This window comes from Salmo salar, chromosome 22, assembly GCF_965601325.2.
Source record: "Salmo salar chromosome 22, fSalSal1, whole genome shotgun sequence".
Taxonomy (NCBI): domain Eukaryota; kingdom Metazoa; phylum Chordata; class Actinopteri; order Salmoniformes; family Salmonidae; genus Salmo; species Salmo salar.
The window spans coordinates 8,613,203-8,631,783 of NC_138312.1; the positions used below are offsets into that span (position 1 = coordinate 8,613,203).

At 43.1% G+C, this 18,581-nt stretch overlaps 1 protein-coding gene across 4 annotated transcripts in view; it reads right to left on the reverse strand.

Annotated features, from left to right (window-relative positions):
* Nucleotides 1-16,718, reverse strand: part of LOC106582687 (kinesin-like protein KIF21B) — a 127,960-nt gene extending 111,242 nt beyond the window's left edge. For all 4 annotated transcript variants that reach the window (XM_014165987.3, XM_014165984.3, XM_014165985.3 and 1 more), the window contains exon 1: nucleotides 16,299-16,718. In XM_014165987.3, the coding sequence (XP_014021462.3) occupies nucleotides 16,299-16,339 (41 nt within the window). In that variant the 5' untranslated portion in view covers nucleotides 16,340-16,718. The remainder of the gene's footprint in view (nucleotides 1-16,298) is intronic.
* Between the last annotated feature and the right edge of the window lie 1,863 nt (nucleotides 16,719-18,581).

The window sequence follows — 18,581 nt, forward strand, 5'->3', positions numbered from 1 at the left end:
TTTTTACTGCTCTAATTACGTCGGTAACCAGTTTATAATAGTAATAAGGCACCTCAGGTGTTTGTGGTATATGGACAATATACCACGGCTAAGGCCTGTATCCAGACACTCCGCGATGCCATATACCACACCCCCTCAGGCCTTACTGCTTAACTATATCATATATCGTGAACTGAGAGGATACATTCCACATAACCTACTGACACCGAGTCTGTGTAAATCAATGTAAAACTCCGATCTGAATGTTGAGATGGTCCGTAAACTGTATCTTTGAAGAAATGAAATGGCTTTGAAAAAGCCCTCTCTTTTTAGGTAACCTGATTGACATCTGATACCAATAGGATGCAAATGACCCAACTGACTCTCAACAGACGGTCTTTCAAAACCTGTGAACATTCAAATAATGCTCTGACTGTGTGCGCGCACTGTTGCATGCGCTGACAGAGAGTTGCTCAGCAGCTTCAGAAACAGGAAGAGAACAGGAAGTGTGAGGGAGGCCCACGCGGCCTGACTGGAAGTTATTCTGCAACAGAAACATTGTCTGATGAACCCAGAGGAGTTCATTAACAACTAAACTAACATAACACCTTGAGGGACATACACTAACAGAGAAAAACACACACACACACACACACACACACACACACACACACACACACTTAGAAACACACACACGCAGAGAAGCAAACGCAGAAAAATAAACTCACAGACACAAACACACAACACCTCCACAACACACTGAAACACACGAGTTATGTGGAATCGACAGGGAGGGGGAATTTGTTATCCAAACTGCTCACGGAGGATATTAAAGTCAGACACATTACCACAGAAGCACAATAATCAACATCTCACACAGTATAGTTTCAGAACTAGCTAGTAAGCTGTCGTCCACAGTCCCTGGGCAGGCTAGAAATAGATCAAAACATACTGCATAAAATCTAACTAAATCAAAAACATTGACATCTCCATATTCATCTGATTGGAAATCATAGAAATATAGATAATAGAATATACATTCCCATTGACCTTCGACAGTGGGTGGACCGGCGGCCATCATTGTGGTAGTAATTGGAAGTAAAAATGGCAATTCAATTTAAATGTCAATGGCGTACCAGCTAAATTGCAGTGGTCTGAAAGGACAGGTCCATTCTATGAACTATATTGAAATGACACCCACCCTGTATTCAAGAGTATGCTGTGTCTCAACCGTTGGCGGGCACAACACACGCAGCGCAAATGATGTAAATTAGCGTTTAAAACTACAACATGCAACAATATGCGAAAAAAAATGTTATGCAGTTTACACGTTTTTTTTAATAATTGATGTTAAAAGGTTTTTTAACGATCAAATGCAACCGATAATCTTTTCCAGTGATGAAGACAGACATCTCATGGTATAGTGGGGTATGCATTAGGCTTGGGCGGTATAATGTATATACCGTATTCCAGGGTATTTTTAAATACCCACAGTATGATTTTCAATACCTCAAACTATTTTTAGCTTATTTTTTTCATGAATGTGAAAATATTGAATATTTTCAAATGAATACCTGTAGTCAACATGTGCCCTAGGTTAAAAGACAAAAGCAGATCATGTTCCTCATTTCAGCTGTTGCGTCATTGTTTTTAACTGTTCCCCAAAGCAGCTGATTGAGCCAGTCACAGAGTATGTTTGTTTACAACGAGCACACGGAGCAAACGGAAGCTGTCATGATGTGACGACCCACTCTTGCGCAGCGCAAGAGAGCTGATCAAGTTACACTTGAAATTCACTACTAATGTTTGCCAGCTAAATATCTTATAACTACACTGAACAAAAAACATCATTGCAACAATGTAAAGTGTTGGTCCCATGTTTCATGAGCTGAAATAAAAGATCCCAGAAATGTTCCATATGCACAAAAAGCATATTTCTCTCAAATTCTGTGCACAAATGTGTATACATCCCTGTTAGTGAGCATTGCTCCTTTGTCACGATAATGCATTCACCTGACAGGTGTGGTATATCAAGAAGCTGATTAAACAGCATGATCGTTACATAGGTGCACAGCATGCCACAGATGTCGCAAGTTTTGAGGATGCATGCAATTGGCATGCTCACTGCAGGAATGCCTACCAGAGCTGTTTCCAGAGAGTGTAATGTTCATTTCTCTACCATAAGCCTCCTCCAATGTTGTTTTAGAGAATTTGGCAGTACGTCCATCTGGCCTCACACCCACAGACCATGTGTAACCACGCCAGCCCAGGACCTCCACATCCCGCTTCTTCACCTGCGGGATCGTCTGAGACAAGCCACCTGGACAGCTGATGAAACTGTCTGTAAAAAAACAGACAGTTTCTTTTTGGGGGGGGGGGACTCATGGCACTGCCCAGTCATGTGAAATCCATAGATTAGGGTCTAATGAATTTAAAACTTGTTGAAAATGCAAAATCGTTGAAAATGCTGCATGTTCCGTTTATATTTTGGTTCAATATATAAGTTTCACTATCTAAGATGTGCCAAAAAAAAGGTCTCCAGAAATGCATTTGGTTTGCTAATTTGCTAGCTAAGTCACGAGCTTAAAAAGATAAAGCTTCTTGGTTACAGCAAAGACAGCCAATCCACTCCTGGATCAAGTTCCCTGCTGTCTAATATTTGTTTTGTGAGTGCAGCAAACCTTTTGAGATAGTTATACAACTTCATGAGCTGGGGTGTCTTTAGTCGTTGCAATTTGTTTAATGTTCGCTTGCACTTGCTAGTATTTAGCTAGCGTCTGCTATGGGAATTCACTAGTACTTTGTTAGCATGCATATTTAAAAATAATAATAATAATAATAATACATTTGGAAAGAAATACACTATTTATACATAAGTATGTGGACACCCCTTCAAATTAGCAGATTAAGCTATTTCAGCCACACCCATTGCTGACAGGTGTACAAAAATCGAGCACACTGCAATGCAATCTCCAGAGAAAACATTAGCAGTAGAATGGCCTTACTGAAGAGCTCAGTGACTTTCAACGTGGCACCGTCATAGGATGCCATCTTTCCAACAAGTCAGGTCGCCAAATGTCTGCCCTGCTAGAGTTGCCCTGGTCAACTGGAAGTGCTATTATTGTGGAGATGGAAACGTCTAGGAGCAACAACGGCTCAACCGCGAAGTGGTAGGCCACACAAGCTCACAGAACGGGGCCGCCGAGTTCTGAAGTGCGTAGTGTGTATAAATCGTCTGTCCTCGGTTGCAACACCACGGAGTTCCAAACTTCCTCTGGAAGCAACATCAGTACAAGAACTGTTGGGCGGTAGCTTCATAAAATGGATTTCCCTGTCCGAGCAGCCACACAAGCCTAAGATCGCCATGCGCAATGCCAAACGTCGGCTGGAGTGGTGTAAAGCTTGCCGCAATTGGACTCAAGAGCAGTGAAAACGCATTCTCTGGAATGAAGAATCACGCTTTACCATCTGGCAGTCCGACGTACGAATCTGGGTTTGGCGAATGCCAGGAGAACACCTGCCCCAATGCATAGTGCCAACTGTAAAGTTTGGTGGAGGGGGAATAATGGTCAGGGGCTGTTTTTCATGGTTTGGGCTAGGCCCCTTAGTTCCAGTAATGGGAAATCTTAATGCTACAGCATACAATGACATTCTAGACGATTCTGTGCTTCCAACTTTGTGGCAACAGTTTGGGGAAGGCCCTTTACTGTTTCAGCATGACAATGCCCCTGTGCACAAAGCGAGGTCCATACAGAAATGGTTTGTTGAGATAGGTGTGGAAGAACTTGACTGGCCTGCACAGAGCCCTGACCTCAACCCCATCGAAACACCTTTGGGATGAATTGGAACGCCGACCTCGAGCCAGGCCTAATCGCCCAACATCATTGCCCGACTTCACTAATGCTCTTGTGGCTGAATGGAAGCAAGTCCGTGCAGCAATGTTCCAACATCTAGTGGAAAGCCTTCCTAGAAGAGCGGAGGCTGTTATAGCAGCAAAGAGGGACCAACTCGATATTAATGCCCATGATTTTGGAATGAGATGTCCACATACTGCACTGCCGTTAATACCGTATACCCCGGTAAGGTACAGAAACGGTATGAAGGTATGAAAATCTGTATACGGCCCAACCCTAGTATGCATAATGGGTCAACTTTGAGCACCTCTATCTCCTGAATGTTTTGGCATTCTGATACCAAAAATGTAACTTCTGACCACTTCTACCGTGGGCAAATATGTATGGAAAGTTTCATTCAAATAAAAAGGGATGCGGTCAAAAGGTGATTGAAATCAAATGGAACGGCCTTCTTATAAAAACAGCCAGGCAGTGAACAGGGCACCTACAGTCCTACTGTAATCCCCCAGGATTTATAATAACAAAATAATACTGTTGATTCCTGATAAATGCTACGGCTTCTGTACTGCCATGAGTTTGCACTTATCGATTAGACTGTAGACCGTGGTATTGCATTTTTCCCTCGTCCTAAATCACTGATCTAACACAGTAGGGATCCATACTAAATCCAATAGTGCCATGATAGATCAAAATAAGGGTGTCCACAATAAAGCTTTCACCACTCCTGACAGATAAGTGGTTAGTGATCAGTGATTACGTCTAGTAATGGCATTCCCTGTTAATGGGTAATACACCTTGTATTCATATCAGCCAATAAAAAATGTGCCAATTGGGCCTGTAGTGTACAATACTAAGTAAGTCTGCGTTGAGCTAAGGCTTTGCTGTACTTTACCGTTCTTTACTAACGGCGCCGTGCTTTGTTGACTCTGCCATGCTTCGGTTTCTGTAACCGTCCCAGCTCCAGTCAGGAAAGTCTTTCGTTTAGCACCCCCTGACAAATTACTTCCTCTAATGACTAGGGGTCAGAGACCATGTGACCAAGGTGAAGAGGCTGGTGTGTGTGTGTGTGTGTGTGTGTGTGTGTGTCTGGAGAGGGACCTCTATGAAGATGTTGTTGGTAGATCCGGTGTCCTGTTTGAATACCTGGTAACACCTTCAAATCAAATCAAATGTATTGGTCACATACACATGGTTAGCAGATGTTAATGCGAGTGTAGCGAAATGCTTGTGCTTCTTGTTCCGACTATGCACTAATATCTAACAAGTAATATAACCTAACAATCCCACAACAACGACCTTGGACACACAAGTGTAAAGGAATGAAGACGAATATGTACATAAAAATATATAAATGAGTGATGGCCGAACGGCATAGGCAAGATGCAGTAGATGGTAAGAGTACAGTATATACATAAGAGATGAGTAATGTAGGTTATGAAAACATTATATAAAGTGGCATTGTTTAAAGTGGCTAGTGATACATTACATCAGGATGGCAAGATGCAGTAGATGGTATAGAGTACAGTATATACATATGAGATGAGTAATGTAGGGTATGTAAACATTATATAAAGTGGCTAGTGATAAATTGATTACATCCATTTTCCCATTATTAAAGTGGCTGGAGTTGAGTCAGTATGCTGGCAGCAGCCACTCAATGTTAGTGATGGCTGTTTAACAGTCTGATGGCCTTGAGATAGAAGCTGTTATACCGGTGTAACACTGTAATTAGCTTCACTAGTAACGACATTGTATTGCATCCTCCCCTGCTTCCAATCCCAGAAAGCGATATAGTTTGAACACTCGCTTTCACTTATCCTATTATGTTAGATTGCTCATGCAATCCAGCTTTACTTGAATGAAGGGTGGAGAGAGGGATGCATTTTATAGGCTACAGTAAGTATCTGGCCTTGAACAGCTCTTAACACGAGATAACCAGGGGACAATGAGGGCAGGGGGCCAGTCTCCCGTTAGCGGGTTCTTTGTGTGGTCGGTTCGGTTAGATTATTTTGGGGAGAATACTCCACTCAAAATGTCGCTTGCGCCAACACACAGCAACATATTTCATCCGAAGTGAAAACTATTTGAAAGAACAGTACAGTGCTCTCCCCCCCCCAAAAAAAAATCAGCCTAACGCTCGATGAGGCTACTAGTTTGAATAAAAAACAGAGCCTTGATTGTAAACATCTAGACTTCAGCTGGCAGATATGGACGTACCAGCAAACATTTTCGTTGATCTTGTGGAACGGGAGGACTTATCTGCTGGGGGAATTGTCCGTAATCTGTTATCCGCATTAGGAGGGGGTAAAGTTTACTGAGGACTTTCTCTCCAAAACCCTCATCGGAATTACGTGTGGTGGTGCGTCTGTCATGCTGGGACGCGAGAGCGGAGTAGCAACGAGGCTCCAGGCCCTCTTCTATAACTGCTCCGTACGCAGGCTTGAGCTCACATTAGGCAATGTGGTAAAAGAGACGGGAGTGCATAGAGAGTTTAGACATTTAGCTGTGCTAAAAAATAATAATAATAATAATAATAATAACAATAATAATAATAATAAATAAAATAATAAAAAATAAAATAAAAAATAAAATAAAAATCGACAGGATCTTGGACACTAGATGGGTGGCATCCAGTTTTAGAACGGTCGAGTCCGTGTGGAAAAATGACCCGGCTCGTCACAAGCTTTGAGGATGCCTCCTGCGACGGTGTGACCCGTCAGAGCTAGTGGCCTTACCATGAGGATATCCTCGCATGGGTTTGTCAACGATCTAGGCCTTATGTGTGATGCACATCAAGAACGATCTGAATTGTCACTCGAGCTCCAAAAGAGAGACCGCACAATTATTACTGCACACAGGGCAGTCACCAGGGTATCGAGGGTGTTCAGTGCAATGGCAAAGCAGCCAGGCTGACACACACAAACACACACACACACACACACCTCAGCCAGACAGGGATTAGGAGGAGAACTCTAGGAGAACTCTTTCTAAAGCGTCAAACTGAATGGTTGAAGACCCAGCGGCGGAGTCCTTAATCAGAGGGAGTTTTTCCATAGAGCTTGGAGGCTAGAATGTTCTCTTAAAGAGGATGGACGGTGGACAATACAGGACACAGCCAGGTCAGAGAGGAGCTGAAGGTGCTTTACGTGCAATACTGGCCGGAGGACGTAGGAGCTATGTATGGAGAAACAGTGGTAAAATCTCTCGGCTTGGCATCGACAGTCCATGTACGGTCATACGGACCTACAGGCAGTACAAGGACACTAACGGTAATGATAAAGGACACGTTCCAGATGGACTCAAAGTGCTGGTGATGGTGGTCAACACCGTCCCCATCTCCAGTACAGAATGCGAGCGGGGATTTCCTCAAACAAATCTGATTTGCACCTCAACCATATCAGGGCTTCTCTTTCTGAACCTTGTTGGCCCAGCCCTGACCCAATTCAACCCAGTCCCCTATGTGAGGTCATGGATCGCTAAAGGACACAGATGTGTCACAGACACCAGGAGCAAAACAAGAAATAGGGAGGAGGCGCACAAGGAAATGGCTGTGTTATGGGAGGTTTTGGATAACTAAGGTGCACTGTGAAGTTAATCTGAATAAGCGCTTCATATTATCACATAGGCACGAGGCCTGTATAACATAATAGGTGTTCCGCTGTAGCCTGCGTCCATGTATTTCATCGGAAGTATATTCTGATATCATAATCATTTGACTTGATATATGTTTGTTCTACATTGATGTCTTGAAAAGTACACGAAATTGAAGTCTTGTAAGCCCCACAGCTGTGTGTGCATCATCATATGCCAGGTGTTCTGCAGTGACGCCTAAAAACGTTGCTGTACATTGATGTCTTGAAAATTAGGCTGTAAGAAATTCATACTTGTAAGCCCCACAGCTATACTGGAGTTTGTGGGCATATATATATATATATATATATATATATATAGGACGGTGGCTGTGAGAGAAGCCCGCCAGTATCTCTCACATAACTAGAATGACATTCACGTTCTATGATCTCTCTCCCTCTCTGCTCTGAAAGACACAAGCATCTCTCAAGCGTTGCACTGAATCATTTAATTTAGACTCTATGCTGTAGGCCACCAAAATATTTGATCAACTTCCAAATATTGTTTTGAGAGAGAGACAGAGACAGAGGCTTTTGGCACGACCGTCACCAGTGAGTGAACTGCGCATCATTGTGTGGGTCAGTGAAACTGGAAAGCATTTTTATGACTACAATTTCCTCCTCACACTGTAGCCTACATCATGTCTCCACACACCTAAGCCTAGTCTATTGACGGATTCAAGACAAGGTCGTTTTTATTGATATCAGATTCTCAGTTTTGTCAGTGTCAAAGTTGCCTGCCATTTCGATCATTTGTGTGGTATTAACAAAGATTCAGCCAAAGTCTCCAGTCATGTAAAATGACGTACATAGAATTGCATGAAATGCTTTATTAAAGGCCAACATTTTCCCATTTTTTACCCACAAAAAATGGACCCCATATATAAAACTTCTGTAAGTGCCTCTACTCTATTGCTCTATGCCACTACACAAATGCGATGAAATGAATGCAATGCTTTATTATAAAAGGAGATTTTTCATTTTTCTTCTCTTGTGCTCACTGTTTGTTCCGGCACCTCCCGATTTACAAATGGAGCACTGGATACCTCGCAAAGAAACTGCTTTCTATCCCTTTCAAATTGCACATTCTTCTGTCTCTTCTGTCCCTACACTAACCTAACGTAGCAGGTGTAAAAGAAACACACCGGCATGCAATGGATTATAGTTGTTGTTGTTAATTACTTAAGTTTAATTACGTTTTCTGCGCTAAACTATGTAGAATTCTTATCTTGTTGGAAACTACAACTCCCTACTACAGTTTGGGCTTGATCTGATTCATCTCTAGAGAAACTGTGCAATCTGTGCGCATTGAGCTCACAGAAGAAGAAAAAAAAACAGAAGGAAATGGAATTCAAAATAATTGAACCAATGATTTTGGTTAAATCGCTCAGCATAACACACACACACACACACACACTCTCTGGTGGGCTAGTTCCCACCAGAGCCAGGCCTGTAAAGCAGCCCCCCTAGAGAGGCTGTCGACCCAGTGAACGGTTCACAGTGTCAACAGGAAACAGACGCGACACACACATCCTACACAGGACATACGTCCAACAACCAAAACAAACCCTTATAAAAATGTCAATTTATTCTACACCCCCTGGTTTCTGTCATTGTATTCTAGGCTAATCACTGTTGTGCCAAGGGCAGACTGTCAATATCGTGGCCTGTAACAGTCTGAATGCAGAGCAAAGCAGCAACGGAAAGTTGGTAGCAGAAAATCCTTTCACGCAACGCACGTTGCGTCACACAGACTCAAGTCAAAATTGTAAGCCATGGCGGTAACCAGTGTGGTAAAACGCTTCTGCGATCACCACAACACACAAAGATCACTCCTGCATGGCAACAGTCAACAAAGTACATCCTTGTATCTCCTTCCCTGTTCATAATAACCTATTCATCACAATTAAAGTATTCATATTAAATCTATTTCCAGCCTCATCATCAGAAGAGGAGCAGAACATCAGACAATCTCAGCCCCCCACCCCCCCCCACCCGGGCGCTTGACGGGTAATGTTGTTTCAGAGCACCCTGAGGTGGTGGCTGGCTGCTCGTCTGATCAACTCTATTTAGAGCACTACTGTTGACCAGTGCTCTGATTCAAAGTAGTGCACTGCATAGGGAATAGGGTGCCATTTGGGATGCGGCCCTGTGTCTCTCCTCCAGTCTCCTCCAGTTTCGTCCAGTCGTCACAGGAGACATGCAGTCAACAGCCTCTCTCGGTCTTCTTTGTGTCTATTTATAACAAGATTGGCTGTTGACTCAACACCTTCACGTAAGACCTCTCTCTGGACCGCAATGACGGGGGGGGTGAAAAGAGGAGGTGAGAGGAGGATGGAGCAAGGAGGGACGAAGAGAGGGGAGAGAGGGGCAAACATGGCCTGCAGATGAAATACTCAAGAACAAACATACCCACACACCCAAAAGCACATGTTCAGAAGAGCTTGCACACACAGAGAAATACATGAAAAGCACATATGATTTCCCACACACACAGATTAAACAAAAATAAACACAGAGCAAGCCATCAGCAACATAAATCTGTCAACCTCAAGCCAACACCAGCCCTCAAGACGGCATCGACAGCACCGGAAGCGTGTGTGATCTACTGTTTGGATGCAAGACTCTGGGTCATTGTGTAACAGGCTATCTGTATGTTGGCTGTATGTTCTCTGAATGTTGTTTAGTGAAGGCTTCCCAGACAGACAGGAAACGAATGGCTTCTCTGTCGTGACAGACTGGAGTGGCGGGGCTATGGGGTCCAGCCTCTAGGTCAGGGTGGTGAACCTGACTTTGTTTGGCCATCAACACCTCCCTTCGTCGGCTCACAAACACGCACTAGTCAAACCCCAAAATCTTAATGTGCATCCCAAATGGCACCCTATTCCCCAATATAGTGCACTATTTTTTTTACCAGGGCCCGTTGAGATAAGGTCAAAAGTAGTGTATTGGGTGTGCTATTTGGGATGCATCTCTAGTTCCACGGGAAGTCATCTAGAGCCGTGTGTTTGTTTGTATGCGTCCCTACTTCCTGTCACTACTAACACTGCTTTCAATGCCACCCATTAGGAACAGAGTAAATACGCACATTTTAGATCACACACGAAGAAGAGAACAGAGCATGCTTTTAAGATTCCTATTACAACAGTGGCACTACGGGGCAGAACGACAGATTTCTACCTTGTCAGCTCGGGGATTCGATCTACTAAGGCTACCTGCCGCCCTAATACGAACAGCAGATGAACAACAATGAACAAGCAGCGTCGCTTTTCTTCTTTTCACTCTTTTTGAAAAGCCTCAGCAAAATGTTGGCTAAACCACTTCCTCTTTTTGACATTGTGACAAAGCGCAAAGGAACTAACTGACAGGCTGACTCTAATGCCGGGTTCTGCCCTGTGGTGAGGCGGTGGTGTCGGCCCATTGTCTGACGGTCTCGTGCCGCACCGGGGGAGGGGGGGGGCGAGATCAGGACCTCTGGAAGTCAACCGTAATATTGATTGCCCCATTTCCCCAGTGCAGTGGCCCATGTGTGGTTGGTTGGCTAAATGTTTACAAGGCTCGTAGCCTGTAGCCCGTCAGCTGGACGCGTCCTTAAAAGGCACCGTGTTCTTTACTTATGGACCCTGGTCAAAAGAAGCCAGCTGACTGACTACAGGCTACGAGCCTTGTAACCATTTAGCCTACCAACCACACATGGGCCACTGCAGGGGGAAAATGGCCCTGATTCCGGCCGTCTTGCCATGGGGAAAAACCGTCTGGCTGCGACAAGGTTGCCACGCGCGCACGCACACACAGAGAAAGAGAAACACGCACGCACGACTGCAGATATACTATCCAATATACTAGCCCAATTAAGTCATGACTTCTCACGTTACTAGTCTATGTAGTCTACATCCAATGAAGTACATTATGAAGTTCTAACCAAGCTGGGTGGTGATCAGGGCTGTGGAGGTGACCGTATTACCATCACACCGGGGCGGTCACGAGTCATGAAGGCAGTCAAATTCCACGTGACCGTTTAGTCAGGGTAATTATGCTTCTCGAAAGCTCTGATACTGCCGATTATCATTAGTAGCCTACCAAACTAGCTACCAACTGGTACTCAGCACTCTATTGTCCCCCTAATCACTCTGACAATGTAAATGTAAAAAAAATAATTTAAAAAAATCTAACACTTCACGTGGCACAACATTTCTATAGGCTTTGCAATTGCGGGAGAAAACAGAGTGATGGCCGCTAATAAAAAGAGGAGGATCCCATCAGCTTTCTATAGGCTAGACCTACTATATTTATATCTTAACTTTCCTAATATTATGCACATTGCGTATCATTTACAAAAGGAGTATAGTCTACCTGGCTGGCATGAAAATAAACCACGGGGAAAAGCATCCTCCAATCGCTATTTAAGTACATAGATGACATATTTTTTCCCGCTGCCCGTTTCGATACCGGTGCATGATAATGGTCCATTCTAAATCGAAACAAATGTTACACATATTATTTTGTATAAGTAAAGAGAAGATTCAAATCAAGAAGTCTGATGGGTGACAATATTCGCCTATCAATTATATATTAGTCAGTCGGCATGGCTACCACAGCATTATGCTTAGTGGGACTATTATTTGTTTTTCAACAGGACAATGACCCAACACACCTCCAGGCTGTGTAAGGGCTATTTGACCAAGAAGGAGAGTGATGGAGTGCTGCATCAGATGACCTGGCAACCACAATCACCCGACCTCAACCCAATTGGGATGGTTTTGGATGAGTTGGACCACTGAGTGAAGGAAAAGCAGCCAACAAGTGCCCAGCATATGTGGGAACTTCTTCAATACTGTTGGTGAAGCTGGTTGAGAGAATGTCAAGAGTGTGCAAAGATGTCATCTCAAATATAAAATATATTTTAATTTGTTTAACACTTTTTTGATTACTACATGATTCCATATGTGTTATTTCATAGTTGTGATGTCTTCACTATTATTCTACACTGTAGAAAATAGTACAAATAAAGAAAAACTCTGGAATGAGTAGGTGTGTCCAAACGTTTGACTAGTACTGTACACCTCGGAATTGGATAAGGACGCGCGCAGTTACATCCCCGATGAGCCTGTCTTCACTTGAATGTAGCCTGTGAGAAAGACCTGATCCACGTGAAGGAGAGCCATGTGAGTGCGAGACGCTTCGGATTGCGCAGCACACTCAGGGAGAAGGGCACAACGCAGCAAGCTGGGCCGCAAAAGGCATGGATTGTTTAGGGTACATTACAGCCACAAAGGGGATGCTGCTGTGAAATTCAAGGCATTATCAAGTGCTTGTCAAATTGGGAATGAGAGACTATTGGTGTGTACAGCCTGCGCTAAAAACTAAGCAGAGCTCATGCCTTTCAAGCGACTTTTTTCAAATCATCATTAGTCGCATCATGCAGCCTTACAATGTAATAAAAATCTAAAACATATAGCCCAACATTTGTAGAACAACTAAAGTTACATTAATAACTCCAAATGAAGCACATAGGAGTACCTATTTCTCTGTTAACTGATCAACACAGAATAGCCGCGCTCCCTCAAATCGTTTGGAGAAAATATGTATATATTTGTTCAACTGTATTCTTCATACTATGAAATAATATTAAATAATGCCACGAAATTATAAGCAAATCTTGTCTGCTAAATTAACTAGTTTAGCCCACAGCCATTTGGCATAGCCAGATCAGGACCTAACATAAGGACAACTCAGAGTATGCTATTCTGTTCTTCTGAAATAGACTACATTTTCTTCATATGATGTTTCTTTAGACCTGTCTAAAATAAATAATGTATTTATTAGACTTTTTTATGTGCGGAAGCCAGGAGATGCTAAATGTGTTTATGTTAATTAACGGTCAATTACCGTGAGACCGACAGTTATTTGCTTGACAATCACCGGGTGATGAAATTTCACGACCGCCACAGCCCTAGCGGTGATAGCCTACTGTGATATATAATATCCCCTTACGGCACGCAAATTAAACAGCGACGATGTCCAATATTCATCGATAACCTCACAACCCAGTCCCATGCCTTCAGGGTTTTGTTCTCAACAAAGGCAGTGAATAAATGTGAAGCACATGTAGATACTGTTCCCCAGAGCGATGGCATCTCTTTGTGATGGTCGACTCAAATGCAAAAGCACATTTCGGCAAGGTCCAAAGCAAATTTCTTCTAACACTGAGTCATTGAGGGAAAGCAATTATTTTGTAACGATGAAAAGACACCCTATTGCAATAGCAACAACACATGGCATGGAGAGCTCACATGATGAGAATTTGATATTATTGTGACTGGCAGAAATGCCCAACCTGGTTTCAGAGCATTTCGTATTATTCTGTACGTAAATCTGAGACACCCCATTTAGTATATGTTACGTTTCGTATGGTATGTATTACATTGTGAATGTCCATCACCCATCTCATATGATATGTTACGAATTACAATTCAAATTGTGTTACGAATTTTCTAAATGTACAATGTTATGAATTTTCAAAACGTATGATATGTTATGAATTCTAGCTAGGTATCTAATATTAGCTAGCTGGCTACTGTTAGATAGGCTATGGGGTTAAGGTTAAGGTCAGGGTAAAGTTTAGGAGTTAGGTTAAAGGGTTAAGGGCATGGTTAGTTAAAAGGGTTAAGGTTAGGGGAATGGTTAGTTAACCTCTCTGGGCTAGGCGGGACGAATTCGTCCCACCTACGTAACAGCCACTTGCAGCCTGTGGCGCGATTTTCAAAAAGTTAAAAATCCTATTACTTCAATTTCTCAAACATATGACTATTTTACAGCTATTTAAAGACAAGACTCTCGTTAATCTAACCACACTGTCCGATTTCAAAAAGGCTTTACAACGAAAGCAAAACATTAGATTATGTCAGCAGAGTACCAAGCCAGAAATATTCAGACACCCATTTTTCAAGCCAGCATATAATGTCACCAAAACCCAGAAGACAGCTAAATGCAGCACTCACCTTTGATGATCTTCATCAGATGACAACCCTAGGACATTATGTTATACAATACATGCATGTTTTGTTCAATCAAGTTCATATTTATATCAAAAACCAGCTTTTTACATTAGCATGTTACGTTCAGAACTAGCATACTAGCAAACTTCCGGGGAATTCGCTAACATTTTACTAAATTACTCACGATAAACGTTCACAAAAAGCATAACAATTATTTTAAGAATTATAGATACAGACCTCCTCTATGCACTCGATATGTCCGATTTTAAAATAGCTTTTTGGTGAAAGCACATTTTGCAATATTCTAAGTACATAGCCCAGGCATCACGGGCTCGCTATTTAGACACCGGCAAGTTTAGCACTCACCATAATCATATTTACTATTATAAAAGTTTGATTACCTTTTGTTGTCTTCGTCAGAATGCACACCCAGGACTGCTACTTCAATAACAAATGTTGGTTTGGTCCAAAATAATCCATCGTTATATCCGAATAGCGGCGTTTTGTTCGTGCGTTCCAGACACTATCCGAAATAGTAAAGAAGTGTCGCGCGCATGGCGCAATTCGTGACAATAAAATTCTAAATATTCCATTACCGTACTTCGAAGCATGTCAACCGCTGTTTAAAACCAATTTTTATGCCATTTATCTCGTAGAAAAGCGATAATATTCCGACCGGGAATCTGCAATAAACTAAACAGCCGAATTAAAATACTCTACGGGGGCTAATCGCGCACGCGCCTCACTCCATTGTCACCTAATGGGACACTTGAATAAGATGATAATCTGTTTCAGCCTGAGGCTGCCTCGTCAACCTTCATGATTTTCCCGCGTCCTGAGAGCCTATTGGAGCCCTGGGAATTGTCACGTTACAGCTAAGATCCTTACTTTTCAATAAACAGATGCAAGACGCACGACTCCTTGTCAGACAGGCCGCTTCCTGCATGAAACCTTGTCAGGTTTTTGCCTGCCATAGGAGTTCTGTTATACTCACAGACACCATTGAAACAGTTTTAGAAACTTCAGGGTGTTTTCTATCCAAACCTGAACAATAATATGCATATTCTAGCTTCTGAGTTGGTGTAGGAGGCAGTTAAAAATGGGCACATATTTTTTCCAAAATTCTCAATACTGCCCCCTAGCCCAAACAGGTTAACACTCCAAATAGTTGCAATGTAGCAAAAAAGTAGTAAGTAGTTGAAAAGTTGCTATTTAGCTAAAATGCTGTCAGTGATGATATCCAAATTTGCGTTATACACCCACCTCTCCAACCAAACTACTTTCGTTTTTGCATTAAGTAACTGTCTGTCTTATGTAACCATACCAAACGTAACATATATCATACTTACTTGAGAGTCCAGCTTTACATTTACTATGCTACGCCTAGTCTATGAGACCAGGCTGCAACGCCCCATGGATATTCTACCCCGCCAGCACCTGGGCTGAGGACTTTTAGAAATCACACACACTCATGATTTCAACCAAGAGATCATTCAGCCTATCAGCATAATAGCACTGATCTACTTAATCTTCTGCACCTATATGAAGGCATGCTGGCACATACTTTGCCTTATCTGCTCTGTGTACAGTAGCTACAAGAACACCCATATGTTGCAACAAGCCAAATTCTAACTGTACTAATGCAATTATTGCTGTACTCTACATATGGACAGCTAAATAACATCACCAGAGAATGCTTCTAGGACTCACATGTGAGCGAATCAATTAATTAATTAATTGCCCGGTAACAGAGCCACACAGTGACAGAGACACAATGCGTTCTGCAAAGGTCAACAGAAATCTTTCAGTGGGCTTTCAGGGACCGCGGAGGGGCATACCTCAAAGAGACCTTCACACAGCAGTCGTTTTGGCTCGCCATCCTGTCCTCTTTCTTTCAGTACTCCCTTCTGTTACAAAAGTATCTGAACTGTGCCAGTCAGAGTCCGTTTAGTGCGTAAAAATCCAGCGTAGCATCAAACAAAAGCGCATGGAGCGGTACTTCAGGTTAGAAGCTCGGGCCGCGGTGCTGTCATCATAACCTGCCGTGGGAAATCCTGCTACCGTCGGCTTCTGCTTCTGTCCACTCTCACGATCTACACCTCCCGTTCTTCGCACGCGTTTTTCTTCTCCTTTCTTATTTCTTTCGCCGCTGCTACATCCTGTTGTGTATGTGCGAAGTCTACCAAACGGTTTCGGCGCTCATCCAAAACCACACAGTAACAACCTTCTCTGCCTATTTGTTGTCTGTCTCACGTTGAATGTGCACAGCGGAGGCAGAGAGAGAAAACCGTAGGGGGGCGGGTGTAATCGCATTTGATTGACAAGCTCTTAGCCATACATCAAATACTCCCGCCCCCGTCCTACCTAATAGGCCAATTAGGGAGCTCAGAGCCTCAAGAGGCGCCCAATGGTGTGTGTGTGTGTGTGTGTGTGTGTGTGTGTGTGTGTGTGTGTGTGTGTGTGCGCGCGCGCGTGCGCGTGCGCGTGCGCGTGCGCGTGCGCGTGTGTTAGGTTGTGGGCAGTAGCACAGGGAACATCTGAGGCCCGTTAACCAGGCATAAAGAGAGTCAATGTTCCCATGTCTGAGAGGGAGGTTCAAGGGTCACAGATTTAACATCATGGGGGTCAAAGGTAACATACCAAGTTAGGGATGTAGTTGTATGATGACTAGTGCATGGTAAAGTAAGAAAGAGTGAGTGAGTCTATCCACTACAGATAACATATAACAAGTGTAACAGTATAGCTTCCGTCCCTCTCCTCGCCCCAACCTGGGCTTGAACCAGGGACCCTCTGCACGCATCAACAACTGACACCCACGAAGCATCGTTACCCATCGCGCCACAAAAGCTGCGGCCCTTGCAGAGCAAGGGGAACAACTACTTAAGGTCGCAGAGCGAGTGATGTCACCCGATTGAAACGCTATTAGCGCGCACCACCGCTAACTAACTAGCCATTTCACATCGGTTACACAAGCACAGAACAAACTGGGATAGGCCGGTCGTGACTAACGGCAGATAGGTAAGGGTTTTCAGTAAGAGTGAGTCGATCCACCACTGATAGGCCTATATTGCTTCATCCCGCAACGAGCCAACATTTCCCGTCAACAGAGGCATATCCAATATCTCTATTAACAATACTTGTGATTCGTCAGGTTGAATGTGTCCTTCGCTATCAAATAAGCATTTAAAACACGTTTTTATCTCAGGGTCTACCATTTTCCGCCTGTATAAGTGGGAGATCACGTGTTAGCTTACGCTCGCGTAACTGTGTGGCCTAGAATGGACTACAATGGCAGCCCACTGGCAGAAAATGGGAGACCCTGGGTAAAAACTTTTTTAAACGCTATTTGATAGCAAAGGACATATTTATTGATAGCGAAGGACAGTATTATTCCTAAAGACATTGGATGTTGACGGGAAACGTTATTTATGGTGAAACCGCATAGTTTAGGTTTGGTTGATCAAGGACGCCAGGCTACGGAAGCTTCCACTGTTGAGCCATCTGTAAGCAATGGCTAGTTGCAGGATGAGTCCTATAGTGACTAATGGCAGATAGATCATGGTTTTCATTAAAAAGAGTAAGTCTATTCACTACTAGTAAAATAGTAGAAGCAACATAACTCATTACAAGCATGTAACAAGTTATATTAGACCTATGGATTTGATGTTAAGAGAGTAAGGTTTTATCAACTGGTATTGCACTGGTGTTATGGTAGAATGTGTTTCTGGTGGGGAGGAGCAACCTGCGAAGGAAGTGGCTCAGTGCCGTGTTTCTTTCCTGCTTTCAGTCACAATCTTCAAAAGAGGAAATGTAAGTTCTCTCTTCCGTTTTTTCGCCCCTCTGTTCTCTCCTGCCGATCACCTCCAGGCTATTGTAGCTGTAGTGAATGTTTGGAAGGAATGTCAGAATCAAGGACCATCTCTGATCTTTTGTACTGTTGATTTTCTCAATGAGGATGTGTTTCAAAAGTATGATTTCCTCTCTCTGATTTTGGCTCCGACGAACGTCTTGATTCCTACCTATTTATGGTTAATCCTTGTAGAAAAACGGAACATGTCCTAAAGCCTTTCCTCATCCTCCATGGCTCATGTTCAAGGGATCAAATCCCATCTGACAAATTG